Raw genomic sequence first — 17,851 nt, 5'->3', positions numbered from 1 at the left:
TCTGGCCTGGCAAAGTTATATTTCTACGTGATTTGGCTAGCAGAAGAAGGGGCAAAAGTGTATGTTGCCTGTCCCTTCTTCTGTAATCCATAGAAGAAGTGACAATATTGTGTGATGCTTGACTGTCTTCCTTGGAGGGTGCAGCTTTGTTAATCTGAAGGAAGAAGAAATGGATGGGGGTGGAAGGGGCTCACAGAGGTACACCAAAGTAAAAAGAATCTGCCTCATCGTCACATCATCTATCAAGTCCATTGAAGGCCAGCTAAATAGAACCTCTTTTCTGAAAGGATTATTCAGAGTAGAATGCCTGAGTGCTTCCTTATTGTAGAACACCCTTAGCCAGGAATGCTGTCCAGAACATGCCTGAGCTTGCAATCATAGCTACAGTACCATTACAGTAAACACTCTAGTGGTCCATGTGGGAACCCAGGACATGAACTGTATTAAAAGTCTTCACCACTTCCTCCTTTTGCCCAAACTTATGGTGAGAAAAAAAGCCAATGATTGGTCAACTAGGGAGGCCTAGAGTCTGGAGAGACAATACAAACAGTGGAGGAGTTGAAGAGTAAATGAGGATAAGGATAATGCTTTGTAGCCATGCTGTCAAAGGCTTTAGTCTCCTTTTCTGCAGGGAAGGTTCTGCAGTGTCTTAGTTCTGTGCTACACTGAGGAGCTCATACAAGAGTCAGACCAAAGGAGCCTGGTCATTCTCTCACTCTGTGCCTTCCAGGGATAATAGAGTGCTTCCTCTTTCTTTTTTTCTTTGTAGATGTGGGGGCAGAGCCTGGATGCATCTAGACTGCACATGTAAAATCCTTGATGACTGGTAATGAGTAAGGTATAAGGCAGTTCATAGTGAACTTCATGATCATTTCTTTTAAGGAAGAGTCATCCAAATGAGAGACGGATGATGAGGAAGGCTTACTGTCGCTATTTGACTTGAAAAGAATGGGCCCCAGGTTTTTAGACACCAGGAAGAAGGCCAGGGGATCTACAGTCCCACAAGCTCCAGCAGGAACAAGCTCACACATGGTCAATACACAGGAAATGGATGAGCCCCAGGCCAGTGTTTGGTGTTTCATGGAGGTGAGACAGTACTTAGAGGTGCTCCTGACAAATGTGGTATAGGCATATGAGACACCTGTAATGGGCTTTTTGTTGTTGGTGGTGTCATTCCATGTTACACAAAGCTGTGGTGTTGCATATGAGTGTGCAAGTCCCATTAGACTTCAGATATCTACTTGAAGATAAAGGCCTGAAAAATAAGCCCTGGAAAGACAACTGTGGACCCTCCTCTACATGGGTCACTGAACTCTGTTTCTTGAATCTCCTGGAGGAGAAGAGTTTTGTATCTTAACTATGACTATTGAACTATGCCCAGGTGATCAGAGATGTCTCTCCCCAGAATCAGGTCTGTTGCTGCAGACAGTTGGCTAAGGAAGGCTGGTGCCCATCCCCTGGGATGCACCCCCCACATGGGAACCAGGAAATGCCTCATCTTAACCCATTATTATTTGCCAAAATTGAACACTGGCAGCCTTCTATAGATGAGGATGACCTCACCATATGCGCAGACCAGGAGGCCGATACTTAAGACAAAATCACTTCCCAGAGGTTTTGATAAAAGCCTACTCTCCTTTTCTATGCCATTCTGATACTGCACTGGTAAAGTCCTATGAATGAGTGTAAGAGCCATCCAATGACTGCCTCTTCCTGGTAGTGATATAGCCCTGGAGTTTGTCTATCTTATGGTGGCTGTCCAGACAGAATGTCTATGACAGCATTTCAATTCATGCTGCTGTTCTAGCTGGTAGCAAAAGTATCAGTAATGAACTTGTCTCTTGATGTTTTACTGCTTTAGGTACTTAATGCAGGAATGTTTTCCATATTGTATATAATGCTCTAGATCTGAACTGTATGAGCAACGAAAAAGAGATGACTGGGTCATGTGAAGTATGTGTGATCCTGCATAGGGCAATCATGCTCTGAAGCATGAGGACTTCCAAAAAAAAGCAATGTTGTGCTGGAAGGAACTAAAGAATGAACCTAACTGTGATCCCATCAAGGTGCAACTGTGTTGTCAAATCTTATGCATCAGATAGTTTTGTCTATGAAGCATTGTATGTGAAGTCATTCTACACTATTTTAAGAGCTTATATTGAGGTAGTACAAAATGTCTCTCTGCCTGTGTTAGTGCATGAAAGATGCCACGCAAGCATTAATGCCTAGGAGGGTGTGTGTTATTGTAAAAATAATGCATGCACAGGGGTGTTCTGAGTCCTGACTCCACAGGCAGAGGGCCTCTACACCCCTGGAAGGACATTATTTCCACAATAAGACACACCTTAGAGGACATTGTTGCGCTTAGCAAATGGGCTGTCTACAAAATTGTTGTGCTTTAGTTACTTATTTATTTATTTATTTATCCATTCATTCATTTTACTATATATTTTATATTTTTTTTTATGTAGAATAGTTCCTCTGCCTAATGTTTCAAACTTGCTGTTGTACATGTTAATGGTGTTGGAGGAAGCATTTTACATCCAAAATATAACACTTAAAAATATCCACGTATTTACTTTATTTTTTGGTCCCTTACTCCTAAAATGTTTGATTTGTTGCCAGTTATTGAAGAATGAAGTTAGTAAATAATGGCATACATTTGTGTTTCTGACTATTATTTTATTAAAAAAATTCATGCTAAGTCAAATTCTTTTATTTCATCAAGTTTGTAATTTTATAAGAGCTATAATTAAAGTCTGTTCCTATTTTTCAGCTTTTGTTAGGTCTTTATTTTAGGCTTTATGCAGATTTCTTCAGCTGAAAGGCCCAGAGGTATGAAAACCTCTTTACTGCTGCTGCTGCCAGTAGTCAATCTCACTCACTCTCACACCTCTGTTTCAGAAAGGCATGCTAACTCAAATCCTAATATTCAACTAAAATGTGCCCCCCCCCCTTTATTTTAGAGTCAAGGGGGCATACCCCTCAATTGTCCAGATTTTTGCAGAATGCTCATATTTTTGGCTCATATGTTTGATCCCATCCTCATAAAATGTGTACTTTTCTAGCAAATCACCAGGGACTGTAGTCATTAAATAATGACAGATACAGGAGTTTCAGCCTTGATATCCCTTAGAAAATACATGCTAATTGAAACCTTGTTATTCTAGCAACTTTCTAAGTTTATGAGTAATATTTAAAATCTTTCCCTATTTTTGGTCTTTGTCCTCCCATATTTGTGGCTCTGTTTAGATTTATTGTGCTGAGAGGTTGACAGATATGGAAGAGGTATGGAAACCTCTTAACTGATACTGCTGCTGCCAGGGATGTCTCTCACACTTTGCTCTCTTTCTCTCTCTCTCTCTCACACAGTCTGTTCTGCTTTCATAGACATATTCACTTACATAAGATCGGTCTCACACTCTTTCAATCTCTCTCACACACGCACACAGTCTCTTCTGCTTTCGTACACACTTTCACTCACATACAGAAACATAAACACACTCATACACACACACACACACACACACACACACACACACACACACACACACACACACACACACACGTTTTTCATTTTTTTTTTCACTCACTAAACAGCAAAAGCACTGCTTAGCGAGTGTTAGATAATCGCTTGATCAATCTCTCACGCTTATACATGCATGCACTCTCACACACAGACATAAACACACACATGCACACTTTTTTATTTTTTTTCCTTATAGTCGCTAAATAGCAAAAGCACTGCTTATTGAGAGTAAAATAATGGTGACCATTTTTTTCAGTCCGAGCTCCACAGTGGCTTGACGTGCTGCAATGAAGTGAACCTGTAGATTAACATCCTGCTGGAGAACGTTCATTCTCCAATCAGGATGCAATCTACAGGTCACCCATTCTCTAAAGCACAATACTACAATGCTTACTACACCTTGTAATGTGGAATTTATTGGACATCTAAGGAATATTTATTATATATCTTGCAACAAGTCACAACAGAGCATCTGCAAGGTATGTAATAGCCAGAATAACGCTGCATGTGTAGTGTTAGCTATTTGTAATGGAGGATAATAAGTAAGAAATAAATATAATCTGAGACATCAGTACATAGAAGAAAAAAGGCCATGGAAGCTCATCATTCAGGCTGGTAACACTTGCATGGATCTGCAGCACTTCTCTGGAATGCCAGTGTCTGTACATTACCAAGGTTGCAGCAGCCTTACATATTTCTGACTGCCCCCAGCTGTGTATCCCATAGTGGTGAAGTTTCTGAATCACACACCATTTTGAGTTATTACTTTTATCACAAGTATGTCTCACTTTAAGCCTTCGCACAAAGTAGTGTTTTTGGAGTTGCAGTAATTAGATATATTCCATTGCTGTACACATGCTATGACTGCTGCACTGCTTGGGATTTTTACTCTGCAGTCTTACATTTAACTCCTGATTTTATATATCACAACTTGCAATCTGCTGAGGTGAGTACTTTTAGATCTGTTTGCTGTTTTACACTTGAATAGCCCAATTAATTATTTGCTGCAGAGCATATTAAATTCAGGTGTTTGAGTGGTTTCCTTTTCTCACCTAGAGTCAATACTATACACTGTGTACAACATTCTCCTCTCTAAAACAAGTGGCTTCTCAGTCTTTGTTGCTTTGCTTACATGTGTCTATTCTTTAAATTTGTTAATGTAAAACACACACACTGGTCTCACTACAGTTCTCTCTCTTCTAATTGCAGGGACTTCTTGTGGCCATCCTGTACTGCTTTGTCAACAAGGAGGTGAGTACATGACAGGTCCAAGCTGTCACACTGGTAATTAATTTCTTAGGTGGCATCTTCCAGCTACTCCTGCATAAAACAGCTCACAATGCATTTCACAGAAAGCTGCCATTTTCTGTAATACCATCATTTCCGTGCTAGAACTACAACATGGCAGGACATGGTTTCTGTTCCAGCCATCATCTCCATGCTAGAACTGCATCATGGCAGGACATGGTTTCTATTCCAGCCATCATTTCCGTGCTAGAACTGCATCATGGCAGGACATGGTTTCTGTTCCAGCCATCATCTCCGTGCTAGAACTCCATCATGGCAGGACATGGTTTCTGTTCCAGCCATCATCTCCATGCTAGAACTGCATCATGGCAGGACATGGTTTCTGTTCCAGCAATCATCTCCGTGCTAGAACTCCATCAGGGAAGGACATGGTTTCTGTTCCAGCCATTATCTCTGTGCTAGAACTGCATCATGGCAGGACATGGTTTCTGTTCCAGAATCCTTAAGACTAAGAGACTGATTCTTAGCTTGGGGTAGGATAAAGCAGTACAAATGGGTGGAGGTTATGCATACAATGTTTGGCTCTCACTGCGGTTGGACTGTTGAGTTCACCAAGCTATTATATACTGTTCTTACATACTGGGTGTATAGTGCAGACCTAGTAAAACAGAAATGACTGTACAAATTGTGGATGCAAAACAGCAAAGTTTTCAGTAACTGCTAAGACACCAGGTACCATAAAGACTTAACAACAAAGGCAAAAATTCTGTGCTGTGAACAAACTATTTATTCAGACAAACAAAAACAGAAATAATTTGCATCTACAAACACTTCATCGGTCTAAAAGTACAAATAACAAAAACAACTTATAGAGAATTATCTAGCTCCAGAATAATTAGTTTTTAGTTTTCAGACAAGGTACTAGACTGAACCTGCTTTTATGACATTTGTTAAGGTAGAAATTCAGTCTAATCTGCAGTCAGATTCCATCTTTATTAAAATCATTTGCATGTTTTCCCCTTGTATCTTTTACAAGCCTTTGTAGACAATGACGTTTACAGTGATGACTACCCCAACTGGTGTACAGCACACTGCTAATGCATCCCTTGTACGCTTTGCCCTAATCTGTCTCAAATTGCCCATTGCTTGCAAAATCAATAGGTGGTTATACCTATATAACAGCACAGATGCAAACTATGTTCACAATATAACATGGTACACAATCTCAAAATGAAGTGCAGGATGAATGTATACACCAGTCCATTGGATGGAATTGTTTACAGTGACCGTATGCCCAAGTTCCCTCAGCAGTGCATACAGTTTCACAAATCTAGAACCAAGAGGTCTATACACAACCATATCTTTATACTATAAGATGAAAAAAAAACTTTTGCCAACCATTCTCTGATTTAGACTTGAATGGATCCTGTTTAAGAATGTAAAATAAAATAAATCAATCAAGAAAAGATCTTGGATGCCCACTAGTATTTGTTAAACTCTATCAAATGCTGAGTTTCTACCAATAGATTCTATCAAAATATGTGTTGTTAATAGTCTTTCACCCATAATTCTTGACTGTAAGCTTAATCATTAAATGTTCACCCCATGTCTTGTAATCTTCAACAGATACATTGATTATAGTCATTCTTTAAAAAATCCTGAAGCCAAACATTCTTTGATATAGTAAACAGAATAGTATGTACAATAGTAAGTACAGCAGGCTTTTCATTCTAACATCTGCAGTATTACCGGCTGCTTTACATGAAATTAAAATATTGATTCCAGTTATGTATAGGATCTAAGTGTTTACAAATCTGTCTCACTATCCCACAAGACAAAAAATAGGCTGTCAGTAAAACAACTGCAACATGAAATATGTTGAATATGCTGTTTTTGCTTTTAAGCTGAATGAAAGGTTTGTAGATGCAAAATTATAGTTTTTATGTTGATGTAATTTTTGATTACATCATGGATTCACATCAGGATGACAGATACACATTGGGTATAAGACTAGTGTATGTTATGTTCAGATTGTCCAGAAGTACATGGTAAGTATGCAGTGAATGCACATAAAAATTACAGCAGGTACACAGTGAATGTATGTTATGTACACTACCCAGTGACTATGCAGTGCATGCATAGGACAGCAACAGAGGTACACAGGGAATGTACACTAAGTATGACTACACAGTACACAAATAGCAGAATCACAGGGGCATACAGTGAATGTACACAAGAGAACACAGACGTACGCAATGAATCTACACTAAATAGTGACAATACAGTGTACACACAACAGAATCACAGAGGTACACAGTGAATGTACACTAGAGAAACACAGAGGTACACAATGAATGTACACTAAGTAGTGACTATACATTGCACACACAGGAGATTCACAGAGGAACACAGTGAATGTACACAAAATATTGCTTACAATTAACTACACAGTGCACACTCAGTTGAAGCACAGAAGTACAGTGAATATACACTAAACAGTGACTTCCCTGTAACTGTACAGTGTAGACACATGAGAACCACAAAAGTACACCATGAATGTACACTAAGCAGTAGCTATACAGTCCACATACATACATACATACATACACACACATGCACAGAAACACACACACACACACACACACACACACACACACACACACACACACACACACACACACACACACACACAAGAAGCACATTGTGCATGGTGAATGTACACTAAGTAGCAACTACGCAAGAACTATACAGCACACACACACACACAAACACAAGAAGCACAGAGGTGTACAGTGAATGCACATTAAGTAGTGATTACACAATAACTATATGGTGAACAAAGGGAAGAAGCACAGCAGATATTTCAGTAAAGGAATGGTGTAGTAAGTACATGGTGGGTAAACAGTAATTTTGCAGGGAATATGTTGCAGCTTCATAAAAGCTGCACATTTACATGTAAAGGTTTGTATGGACTGTATTTAGTGAGTACAGAGAAGTATACAGTACCTACAATGTAAAATCATAGTGGCTGTAGACACTGAAGTACACAGTGCCTATAGAGTAAGTACACAGTGGCTCTAACCACAGAAGTACACAGTGCCTATAAAGTAAGTACACAGTGGCTCTAGGCACAAGTTTACATTGTGGCAATTAGGTGCACTAGGTTACTGTGGCTGTAAGCACAGAATTACATATTGTCTAAAAAGTATAGGTACAGATGTGCACATCATCTACAAATAAAGTTTACATTGCTTCTAGGCAGTTAAGTTAGGACATATGACAGTTGTCAAATATGCATAAAAATATGTAGTTAGAGGATATGTGTATCTGGAGAGAGGAAATGTAATTTAATGTTTAGATGTGTAACAGCCAGAATAAGCACAGCTATGTAGGTCACTTACATACAGACTGTGGGAGTCAACACTGAAGTATATATTAGAAGTACTTACACAATATAGTGACAGGGAATCATTTAATAGCATATAGTTGAGTGTTTTACTGCAATAATAATGAGCACACACATACAAGCAAACCAAATTATGTTCTTATGCTGTTTGAAACAAAATATGGTTTTGCTAGGATGCAATGCTGTTACTGAAATGCAGACTCTCTGTAGCTACACATTTCTTCTTCCCAGAGCAATAACTGTGTTGCTGGTTAATGCTGTGTTGTGCTTTAGAGTTACTTTCCTTTTTCATGCTGCATTCTAGAAGTCATCAAAACATTACAAAAGACACTTTCTAAATGATACAGTAGTGAAAAATAAGCATGTTTTTCTCAGTGTGTGCTGTAAAAGTTATTTGATCCTGACTTGCAGCAACTATTATCAGCTGTTGGTCTGTATTGTCATGCAGTAGTTGATATTTTGACACTTTCTAAGTACAGGCAATAATTCTGATTGTCACCAGGTTCTATAGAGTTTATATATAGGAGGCATACAATCAGACGATACAGTAAATGCACAGGCTTTCTGTTGGCATACACTAGATATGGCAGGTGTATGATGTGAGGATAGTGGGTATATACCAAGTAAAACAATGAAATATAGGCCCAGAAGTACATCTGCTTTGGAGTAATCTCCTCTGTTGAAAATGGTTATCTGTGGAGTCTTCTTTGTTGTTAATCCTAATCTATGTGCTTTCTGATAATGAGGTGTGATGCTCCTGACAGTTGCACCTGGAAATGCAGTCCTTTCCCTGGTCTGTGGTAAGTGTCTACTTTGGTATTTTGCATCATATACTACCTGTAATGCTCACACTCTGTGGTATACAAAGCCTGTAGGAAGGTGCTGTAGTCAGTACTTCACAGCAGCATATCAAAATGTGCTTTGTTTAAGTAATCTTATGCCAGAACAAGCCTGAACTGAGCCATCCTGTGCAGGCACATGCCTCACACAAGCCACCCTGTGTAGGCACATGCCTCACACAATCCACCCTGTGCAGCACATGCCTCACCCAAGCCACCCTGTGCAGTCACATGTCTCACCCAAGCCACCCTGTGCAGGCTCATGTCTCACCCAAGCCAATCTCTACAGTCACATGCTTCACCCAAGCCATCTTTTGAAGGCTTATGCCTTACTCAGTCCATCTTGCTACAAGCATGTGCCTCACTAAAGACATCCTGTGCATGTACATGCCTCACCCAAGCCATTCTATACAAGAACAAATCTCACTACAACCAATCACTGCAGCCACATGCCTCATCCAATACATCCTATACAGCCATGTGCATCACCCAATCCATCCTGTGTTGGAGCAAGACAGATCCATGCCATCTTCTGTAGAAAAATGCTTCACCTAAGACATCATCTGCAGACACATGCTTCCCCCAAACCAACCCCTGCAGGCACATTTCTAACCTAAGCCATCCTCTGTAGACATATGCCTCACCCAAACCATCCCCTGCAGGCACATGCCTCACCCAAGCCATCCCCTGCAGGCACATGTCTCACCCAAGCCATCCTCTGCAGACATAAGCTTGAACCTGCAGCCCTGGAAACAGCATTGGCGCAGTCAGCTTTATAACACACCATATAATATCACCTTGGGAAAGCCATACACAGCACCTTGACCCGATCCTGGTCTTTCCCAGTATCAGAATTAAGAAAGACTGAACATCTTTCCAGTGCATGATTCACTGTGGAAGCATAAAAACTGAATGGGTGAGACATTTCCTTAAGGAAACAGCCTTGGTGCACAGAAGTGAATGCTGTTTTTACCTACCCTGTACATTTTCCTTTTTTTTAATCCTTGCCTGTTAATAAGATAGTGAAAAATTGTGGCTTCTGGTTCCTGTGCAGTACTGAAAAAATTCCATAGGAGTCTATCTAAGGATGTCTGGTGAGAATTTCACATGACTTATTTGAGTATTTTAAGGGAGTCTGCCTTCTGATAGCCACAAATATAAGCTGGGTGATTCCAGGATACATAGCTGGCAAACATAACAACAGACTACTTTGTGGGAAATGAACCAAGACTCGGTCTTCTCCTTGACCTTCTCCCCATCTATTCATTCAGGGGTTTCAGAGAGGAGATAGGGATACTACTGGACAGGCTATAGTGGAAATCATCATCCTTATGATTTCACCAAATTAGGGGTTCAGCCAGAAAGGAGGCCTTATTATCTTTATTCAGTTTGGTTTCCCAATAGAGATGAGGTGAGCACAGATGTATATTCATAGAGATCTATGTCCTTGTACCAACACCTAGAATTTTGTTTACCTGCTCCTGAGTTACATTACTTACTTCTAAAATACAAATTAAAGTGGAATAGTAGCAACCATTTGTACTGTTTTTCACATATTCTACTTCAGAAAAATGTCACCCCATGGAAATTTGTAAAACCCACTATTTGACGCACCCCACCAACAATTTCAAACAAAGCTATGGTAAATGCTTATGTCCTCTTGGAGGAAATGTATAGAAACCTGGCCTAACAAAGTGGAAAGGTCATAAAAATTACAAAAAAAGTACAAACTGCTTTCTTGTTTCTGAGCAAGAATTTATGGAAGAGGTGACTAGTTTGAGGTAGCTACTTCCATCACAAACTCTGAGATTCTGAAAGTGATAAGTTCAGTGTGAGGAAGCAAAACTGTCCACCACTGATCTTATTCCATGCTTGGCTTCTGAAGACGGGATTGATGGCCTAAGGCAGGATGCCTAGAGACTTTTCAATAAAGATGATGATTTCAAAGGGTACTGCAGGCACTTTCTCCAGCTATTTTTATCCTTAAAACTGTGTGTCTTCCAGCTGTGGCAGACAGTATGTTTCTGCATGAATCTATTGTTCACTGCAACCTATGGCTACAGAAGGGAACAATGGCTATTGTGTTTTTTAATTATTTTTAAAAGTGGACATACCATGTGTTATATTACCTTCCAGAAAAGTCTTACAGAAAAACTGCACTTTGCAGCTGTCAGAGGATTTCCTTCTTGGTGCCTATAATTAAGAGGCTGCATATAGGTGTGTTTGTGTGTATGTTTGGGGGGGGGGGGGGGTGGAGACAGTTGGTATCAGTTTCTTTCAAATTTAGAGTAAAATGCCCCTAAACCCTGCAAGCCTTACATGGTGAAACTTGGCTCAGGTGTCCTGATGCAGAGCATGGACTAAGAGAACTACTACATCTGTTACTTTATTAATTTAGTAAACTGAATTTGTATATAGGTGGCATAATGTTTTATATATCATCAGCACAGATTTCTAAAAGTGTAGTGTGTTTCAGAATGTCTTATTTCAGCACCACTTTTTCAGTGATTTGGTAGGGGAACATGTGTAAGAGCAAGAGTGTGTGTGTGTGTGTGTGTGTGTGTGTGTGTGTGTGTGTGTGTGTGTGTGTGTGTGTGTGTGTGCACATCCACATGTGTGTTTGTATGTGTGTGTGCGCGCGTGTGTGTGTGTGTGTGTGTGTGTGTGTGTGTGTGTGTGTGTGTGTGTGTGTGTGTGTGTGTGTGTGTGTGTGTGTGTGTGTGTGTGTGTGTGTGTGTGTCTGTGTGTGTGTCTGTGTGTGGATGTGTATGCACACAGTTGCATGTGTTGTTGCTAGATGGGTACATTGTGGTTGCCACAACATGCACCATGTCACCACAGAGCATGCACACTTGTCTGAAATTATGGGTATTTACTGAAAGCAGTCCTTTGTCCTAGTGCAGTAGCCAACAGTAACTACATGTAATTAGAAAATGCAGTGGTGCATATTTACTTCTGAGCAGGTTGTGCTTCTTGAGATGCAGTGTGTGAGTGTGTGAGTGAGTGAGTGAGTGAGTGAGTGAGTGAGTGAGTGAGTGAGTGAGTGAGTGAGTGAGTGAGTGAGTGATTGTAAGCATCAAATTGCCAGACATGTACATAGTTCTTACAGCAGGCTATCTGTACATAGGATCTGCCAAGTTGCTGGGAGGGTTGGATCCTGTCATTTTCACATTTATTGAAATGCTCTCTGACTGCCTGGTATGCAGTTTGGTCTGCATGCACAGCAGGAAATTAAATCCCTGTTATTCTTTGTGAAAGCATCTGGTCAGCTGCTCAATGAGTGCTCCTTTTTTGAATTTTGGTCTTAGTCAAGAGTACCTACAGTGGTCCACTTGCTGTGGCATTACCCTGTAAGACCAGTGACTATACTAAAGCATGCGGGCAGCAACTTCCAAGGCTGTTATTTCTACTAAAGCACAATGAGGCAACTCCAGCCATAGGTGGTAACTATATGACAACATGCTGTGGCAGACTTCCAAGATGGCTGCACACTGATCAGTAGCTTAATTTGAGCTCTCCCAGTGAGAGAAAAGAAACTGAGAAACAAGGAATAGTAGTTCTGACTTCTTTAGTAAAAGTAGGTTACTGGCTAGTAAATACACTACTTGGATGCCAACAAAGAAGAAACTTAGAGAGACTTAAAGAAAATCAATTAGAAAAGGTGAAGTAAGCGCACTGACTGAGAAGCTTCAGCTTTGGTATAAAATATGTTTTACAGTCATTTTGAGGAAAAGAGTAAATCAAATGTACTCAGAGCTGAATAAAATAACTGAAGCATTGAAGGAGTATCTTCTTCTTCTGGCTTTTCCCAGTTAGGGGTCGCCACAGTGGATCATCTGTCTGCTCATGATTGGCAGTGGAGTTTTATGGAGTTGAATTGCCAGCCCAGTGCCCAGCCTTCCGCAGAAGGCACACACATGCACACACTCACATCAATTTAGAGTGTCCAATCCACCTACTGCATGTCTTTGGGAGGAAACTGGAGCACCCGGAGGAAACCCATGTGACCACAGGGAGGGCATGCAGACTCTGCACAGAAGGCACCCCAGCCGAGAATTGAACCAGAGAACCTCTTACTGTGAGGCAGCAACACTAACCACTGCACCATCATGGCCACCCCAAAGCATTGAAGGAGTATATCAACTCAAATAACAAAAGGCTTAAAAATGGAAGAAACTTTAAGCAGCTATTCAGATGAAGTGATAAAAGTGCAAAAATAAGGTCAGAATGAAGAACAAGTTGGCTAAGAATGATACTTCTCAAGAAGAGGTATTCAAAAATGGTAGAGAAGACCTGAGATTTTCTGCTGTACTAGCAAAACTGGAAGGAACATACTGTATTAATTTTATGAAAGCACAAATAAGCAACTCAACTAGTATTCAACAGTAGGATTTATTAATTGAAAGGTTATATAGAGTGTATGCTCCAAACCTGGCCATGAGAAAACAGCCAAGACCTATATCAGAAAGAGTTGATACTGACAAAACTGTGGCAGAAGTGCAAAGTATTAAACAGTGGAAACAGCAGACTGTTTGTGGAAAATGATTATTCATTGTACACCTAGCAGAAGGTAAGTAAATTTATTCCAACAGTCAGGCACTGTTGAGTGGCAGGTGCAGTATCTTCAGAATGTTTTTTTCCTAGAGGATCAAAGACTTTTTTTGATGCAGAACAGGCTATGGAGGAAATATGAAAAGTTTGAGATGCAAAAAGTGAGCCATCAAACAGACTCTGCTTCTCATTCTTCTGACAATAATGCTCAAAGAGATACTTTGCAAGTGAAACCTTTTCCAATGTTCCAAAGGAAAATGCTTTAGACACACAAAAAAATACAGGACATGGCTAAAAGAATTGGAGTACATTGAACCTGAACCAGAGTCTGGGGTTGAGTGATGAAGATGAACAGAAAGAAGACCAGCAACACTTAAATTAGTGAATAAATGTGAGACTATAAAGCATCAATGACATTTGTGAAATATGGCTTTACAAGAAAAAGTGTCTGAGAAAGATTGGACTTTTGTTGATTTTGTTAAACCTGTGGGTGGACTGAAAACCGTATACCCCACTTCATGCTATTAATGTTTAGAAGCACACCAAATAAAAAAATAATAACTGCAAGTAAAACAATGTTTGTTCTTAAAAGTATTTGTATAAAGCATTTCATAATATAAACTGCATGTTATATATCAAAGCATATTTGCGTAATATATAGTTAGGGATTACTAAAATGAGGAGGTAGGGGTAAGTCTTTTCAGTGACTGTTGTACATGATAAAGCAGATTTGTGTAGTATGTAGTCAGGGGTTCCGAAAATGAGGGGGTCAGCATGTCTTTTCAGTGATTGTATATGATATATATATTCAAGTAAGCAAGTGCTTTTTTTAGTTTTGAGAAGTGTAGACATTCCAATGTAAAAAGAAAAGAAAGGCTGGAGAAAAGCATGTTCAAGATAATATGCTTTAGAGAATCAGCAACCCATACATTAAACACTGATTGGAGAATTAACATTCTCCAGCTGGGTGTTAATGTAAAGGTAATACCTGCTGAAAAACAAGTCTGATGCCTCATGGCAGCATATTAAGTTGCAGTGGAGCTCAGACTGTAAAAAACATACCATTATTTTGTGCTCACTAATCAGCATGTTTGGTGTTTAGCAAGTATAAAATTAAGAGAAACAAAAACATAAAAAAATAGAAAAGTGTGTGTATTTATGTCTGTATGTGTGTCTGAGTGTATGTGTGCATTAAAGTGACAATGAGATCAACACAGCCATTATTTTGTGCTCACTGAGCAGCACTTTTGCTTTTTAGTGAATGTAAAGTTTAAAGAAGCATTAAAAAAGGAAAGAAAAGTATGTGTCTACATATGTGTTTTTATGTTTCTGTTTATGTGTGTGAGTGTATGCATGCTTGGGTGCATGAAAGCAGAAATGTGTGTGTGAGAGAGAAACAGACTGATCAAGCAGAAGCAGCAGTTAAAATTAAGAGGTATGCATAACTCTCAACCTCTTTGCTTGAGGAATCTGGATAAAACCCAAACTAAAGGAGGAGCAAAGGTACAAAAATAAGAACAGATTTTAAAACTGCTGTTATAAAATTATAAAGTTGTGAAAATAAAATAATTTATTTAGCATGCATTTTCTGAAGGAAATAAAGTCTGAAACTTAAATGTGCCACTATTTAATGACTTAACCTGCCAATGATTTGCCAGCAAACCACAACTTTTATGAGTAATGGATCAAACAAAATGAAATAAAAATCTGGACATTCTTTGGAAGTCTTATATTTTAAATGTAAACTATTTCCTCTAACACTATATATATATATATATATATATATATATATATATATATATATATATATATATACATATATATATATATATATATATATATATATATATATATATATATATATATATATATACTACAGCAAGTTTGAAACATTAGGCAGAGGAACTATTTTACATCAAAATATATATAAAAAAGATAATGTAGTAATAAAAATATAAATAAATAAAACAATTTTACAGAGAGCCCATTCTCTAAGCACAATAATGTCCTCCTGGGTGTGTTACTGTGCATATATTGCCCTTTCAGGGGTGTAGAGGCCCTCTGCCTGTTTTGTCAGGCCTCAGACCACCATTGGTGCTCTGTTATTTATACAGTAATAGACCACCTGTTGGGCATTATTGCTTGCATTATCTTAGGCTGTTAGGGTGGGGGGTGGGGTATAAAGTGCACTGATTATGATATACATAAAGACGAAATGTTTTCTCTTACTTTTGCATAGGTGCATGTCTGGATTAATGCCCTTCAAGTTTTTTTTTTTGTATAAGTAAGGAGGCTTAAAAAATAAGAAAACATGGTGAATGTCATAAATGAGGATGAGTCTCTTTCTTGTGCAATGATATTAGCGTTCTTTTTTTTTTATCTTTAGCAAATAAATGTCACAGTTAGATGAGAAGTCTGCAGGTGAGGATGAAGAAAATGTAAAATTAAAAGGGACAAGGGCAAGCAGCTCAGTAGCAGCCTAAATACTTTAATACATTTACTAGAATGGTGCATAATTTAGTTTTAATTAAAGATAGCCAGTACACATTTTCTTAAGGGTAAAAGATAATGTTTTCTGCAAGCATATAAGCTGTTTTTCAAATCTGGGAGGGGAATAGAGATAAGAAAAGAACAAACAAGTCAGTGCATGTGGGAGAACAAGCTGTAACATGCGCAATATTACAGATGACATTAATTTTAGGTTAGGTAATGCTTGTGTGTGCAGCTGTAGATTTTGGGACAATTGTTCCTATCAGGAGGGTTAAACTTCAGTATTTAAAGATGTATATATATTTTATGTGTTTATTTTAATGGGTTATTGGAGTGTTCTGGTGAGTTGTTTGCTTTTTGTCTGTGGGTTTTCATTAAAATAAAAAAGCCTTAAAAATGTGTCATAAGTTCAAATGGAGTTGATGAGAAACAAGTGTATAAAAGATCAACCTTCCAAACATTAGAGTGTGCATGTAACACAATGTGCATGTAACACAAAAGTTGGAAATATACATTTAATAAAGCTGGCATCTATAATTGGTGGGAATAATAACTTCATATCATAATGGCTATGCTATCCATATTATTTTGGAACATAGATGGCCTTACAGGTTCAGACAAAAAAGTGAGAGTACTAAATTATATTGAGAAATGCAGATTACAAATAGTAATTCTGCAAGAGACACATTTGGAAATAAATGAGCATAAGAATTTGATAAAGAAATTATTTCAGGATGAATGTTTAGCAAAATACCAGGGACAAAGGAAAGGGGAAGTACTTATACTAATTGCTAGAGGAGCTCCAGCTGTGATAGAAGAAGAAAAAGATAATGGTAGATCTGTGGCAATAAGAGGCTATTGTCAATGTACATTCCACCTAAACTGCTATTATAGAACTTAGAAGAAATAATCAGCTTTCATCAGGGACTGTTACTTATAGATGGGGATTTGAACTTGATTTGCAACAGTAAGGATGTATCTATGGGACTCAGAAGATAAAATATAACAAAAGGTAGATTTCTGAAAAAAATTATGAAAATACTTGGTATGGAAGACATGAATTCAGTAGTAGGAGCTCAGAGAGAATTTACATATTATTCCCCAAAGTATAGTAACTGGGCTAGACTAAACAGAAATTATATTTCACAGGAGCATGGCCATTTAATTGAAAGCTTTGACGCATATCCAATAAGTATTTCAGATTTTTCCTCCAAAAATATTAACAAAGAATGCAGGGTAATGAAGTAAAAATGAGACACTGGTGCTTTCATACCTATCTGTTAAAAAGAGAGGGATATAAGGAATGGGCAGTAGAAATTATTCAAGAGTTATAAGGGAAGATAAAAATTTCTTTAGAAGTTATAGCTAGTGAGTGGAATAAAATGAAAGTAGATTTTAAAAATAGGGTAGAATTAAATGATGAAGAAATATGATTAAGAAGTAACAGAAATTATTTAGAGGGCCTGATAAAGTTTAAAGCATTGCAGAGTGTGGGGAATGTCATGGAACAAGAAGAGGTGCAATTGCAGAGTGCCGAACATAATATATGGGAGTATCTGGATAATATGCATCAGTTTTGAAGAATTGCTGTTAAGCAACTGTCTTTTATAATAACTTCCAAACACAAAAACTTTTAGCACAATGACTTAGGCGACAGAAAGTAGAAAGGGTTGTTGCGAAACTTAGGGAGCGTGTAACAAGAAAAATAGCCACAGATCTTATAGAGATATTAAAGATATTGTATAAAACTGGCATAAAGCAAAAACATGGAAATCAAGAAAGAATACA

At 38.4% G+C, this 17,851-nt stretch overlaps 1 protein-coding gene across 4 annotated transcripts in view; it reads left to right on the top strand.

The window, feature by feature from the left end:
• The window catches only part of GCGR (glucagon receptor), a 1,613,162-nt gene that overhangs the window by 1,573,898 nt on the left and 21,413 nt on the right, over nucleotides 1–17,851 (top strand). For all 4 annotated transcript variants that reach the window (XM_044068203.1, XM_044068202.1, XM_044068204.1 and 1 more), the window contains exon 13: nucleotides 4,739–4,780. In XM_044068203.1, the coding sequence (XP_043924138.1) occupies nucleotides 4,739–4,780 (42 nt within the window). The remainder of the gene's footprint in view (nucleotides 1–4,738; nucleotides 4,781–17,851) is intronic.

The sequence above is a fragment of the Protopterus annectens genome, chromosome 4.part0 (genome assembly GCF_019279795.1).
Source record: "Protopterus annectens isolate FY-2018-M chromosome 4.part0, PAN1.0, whole genome shotgun sequence".
Classification (NCBI taxonomy): Eukaryota; Metazoa; Chordata; order Ceratodontiformes; family Protopteridae; genus Protopterus; species Protopterus annectens.
The sequence above is the reverse complement of the archived record's forward strand: the minus strand, read 5'-3'. Positions and strand labels throughout refer to the sequence as shown.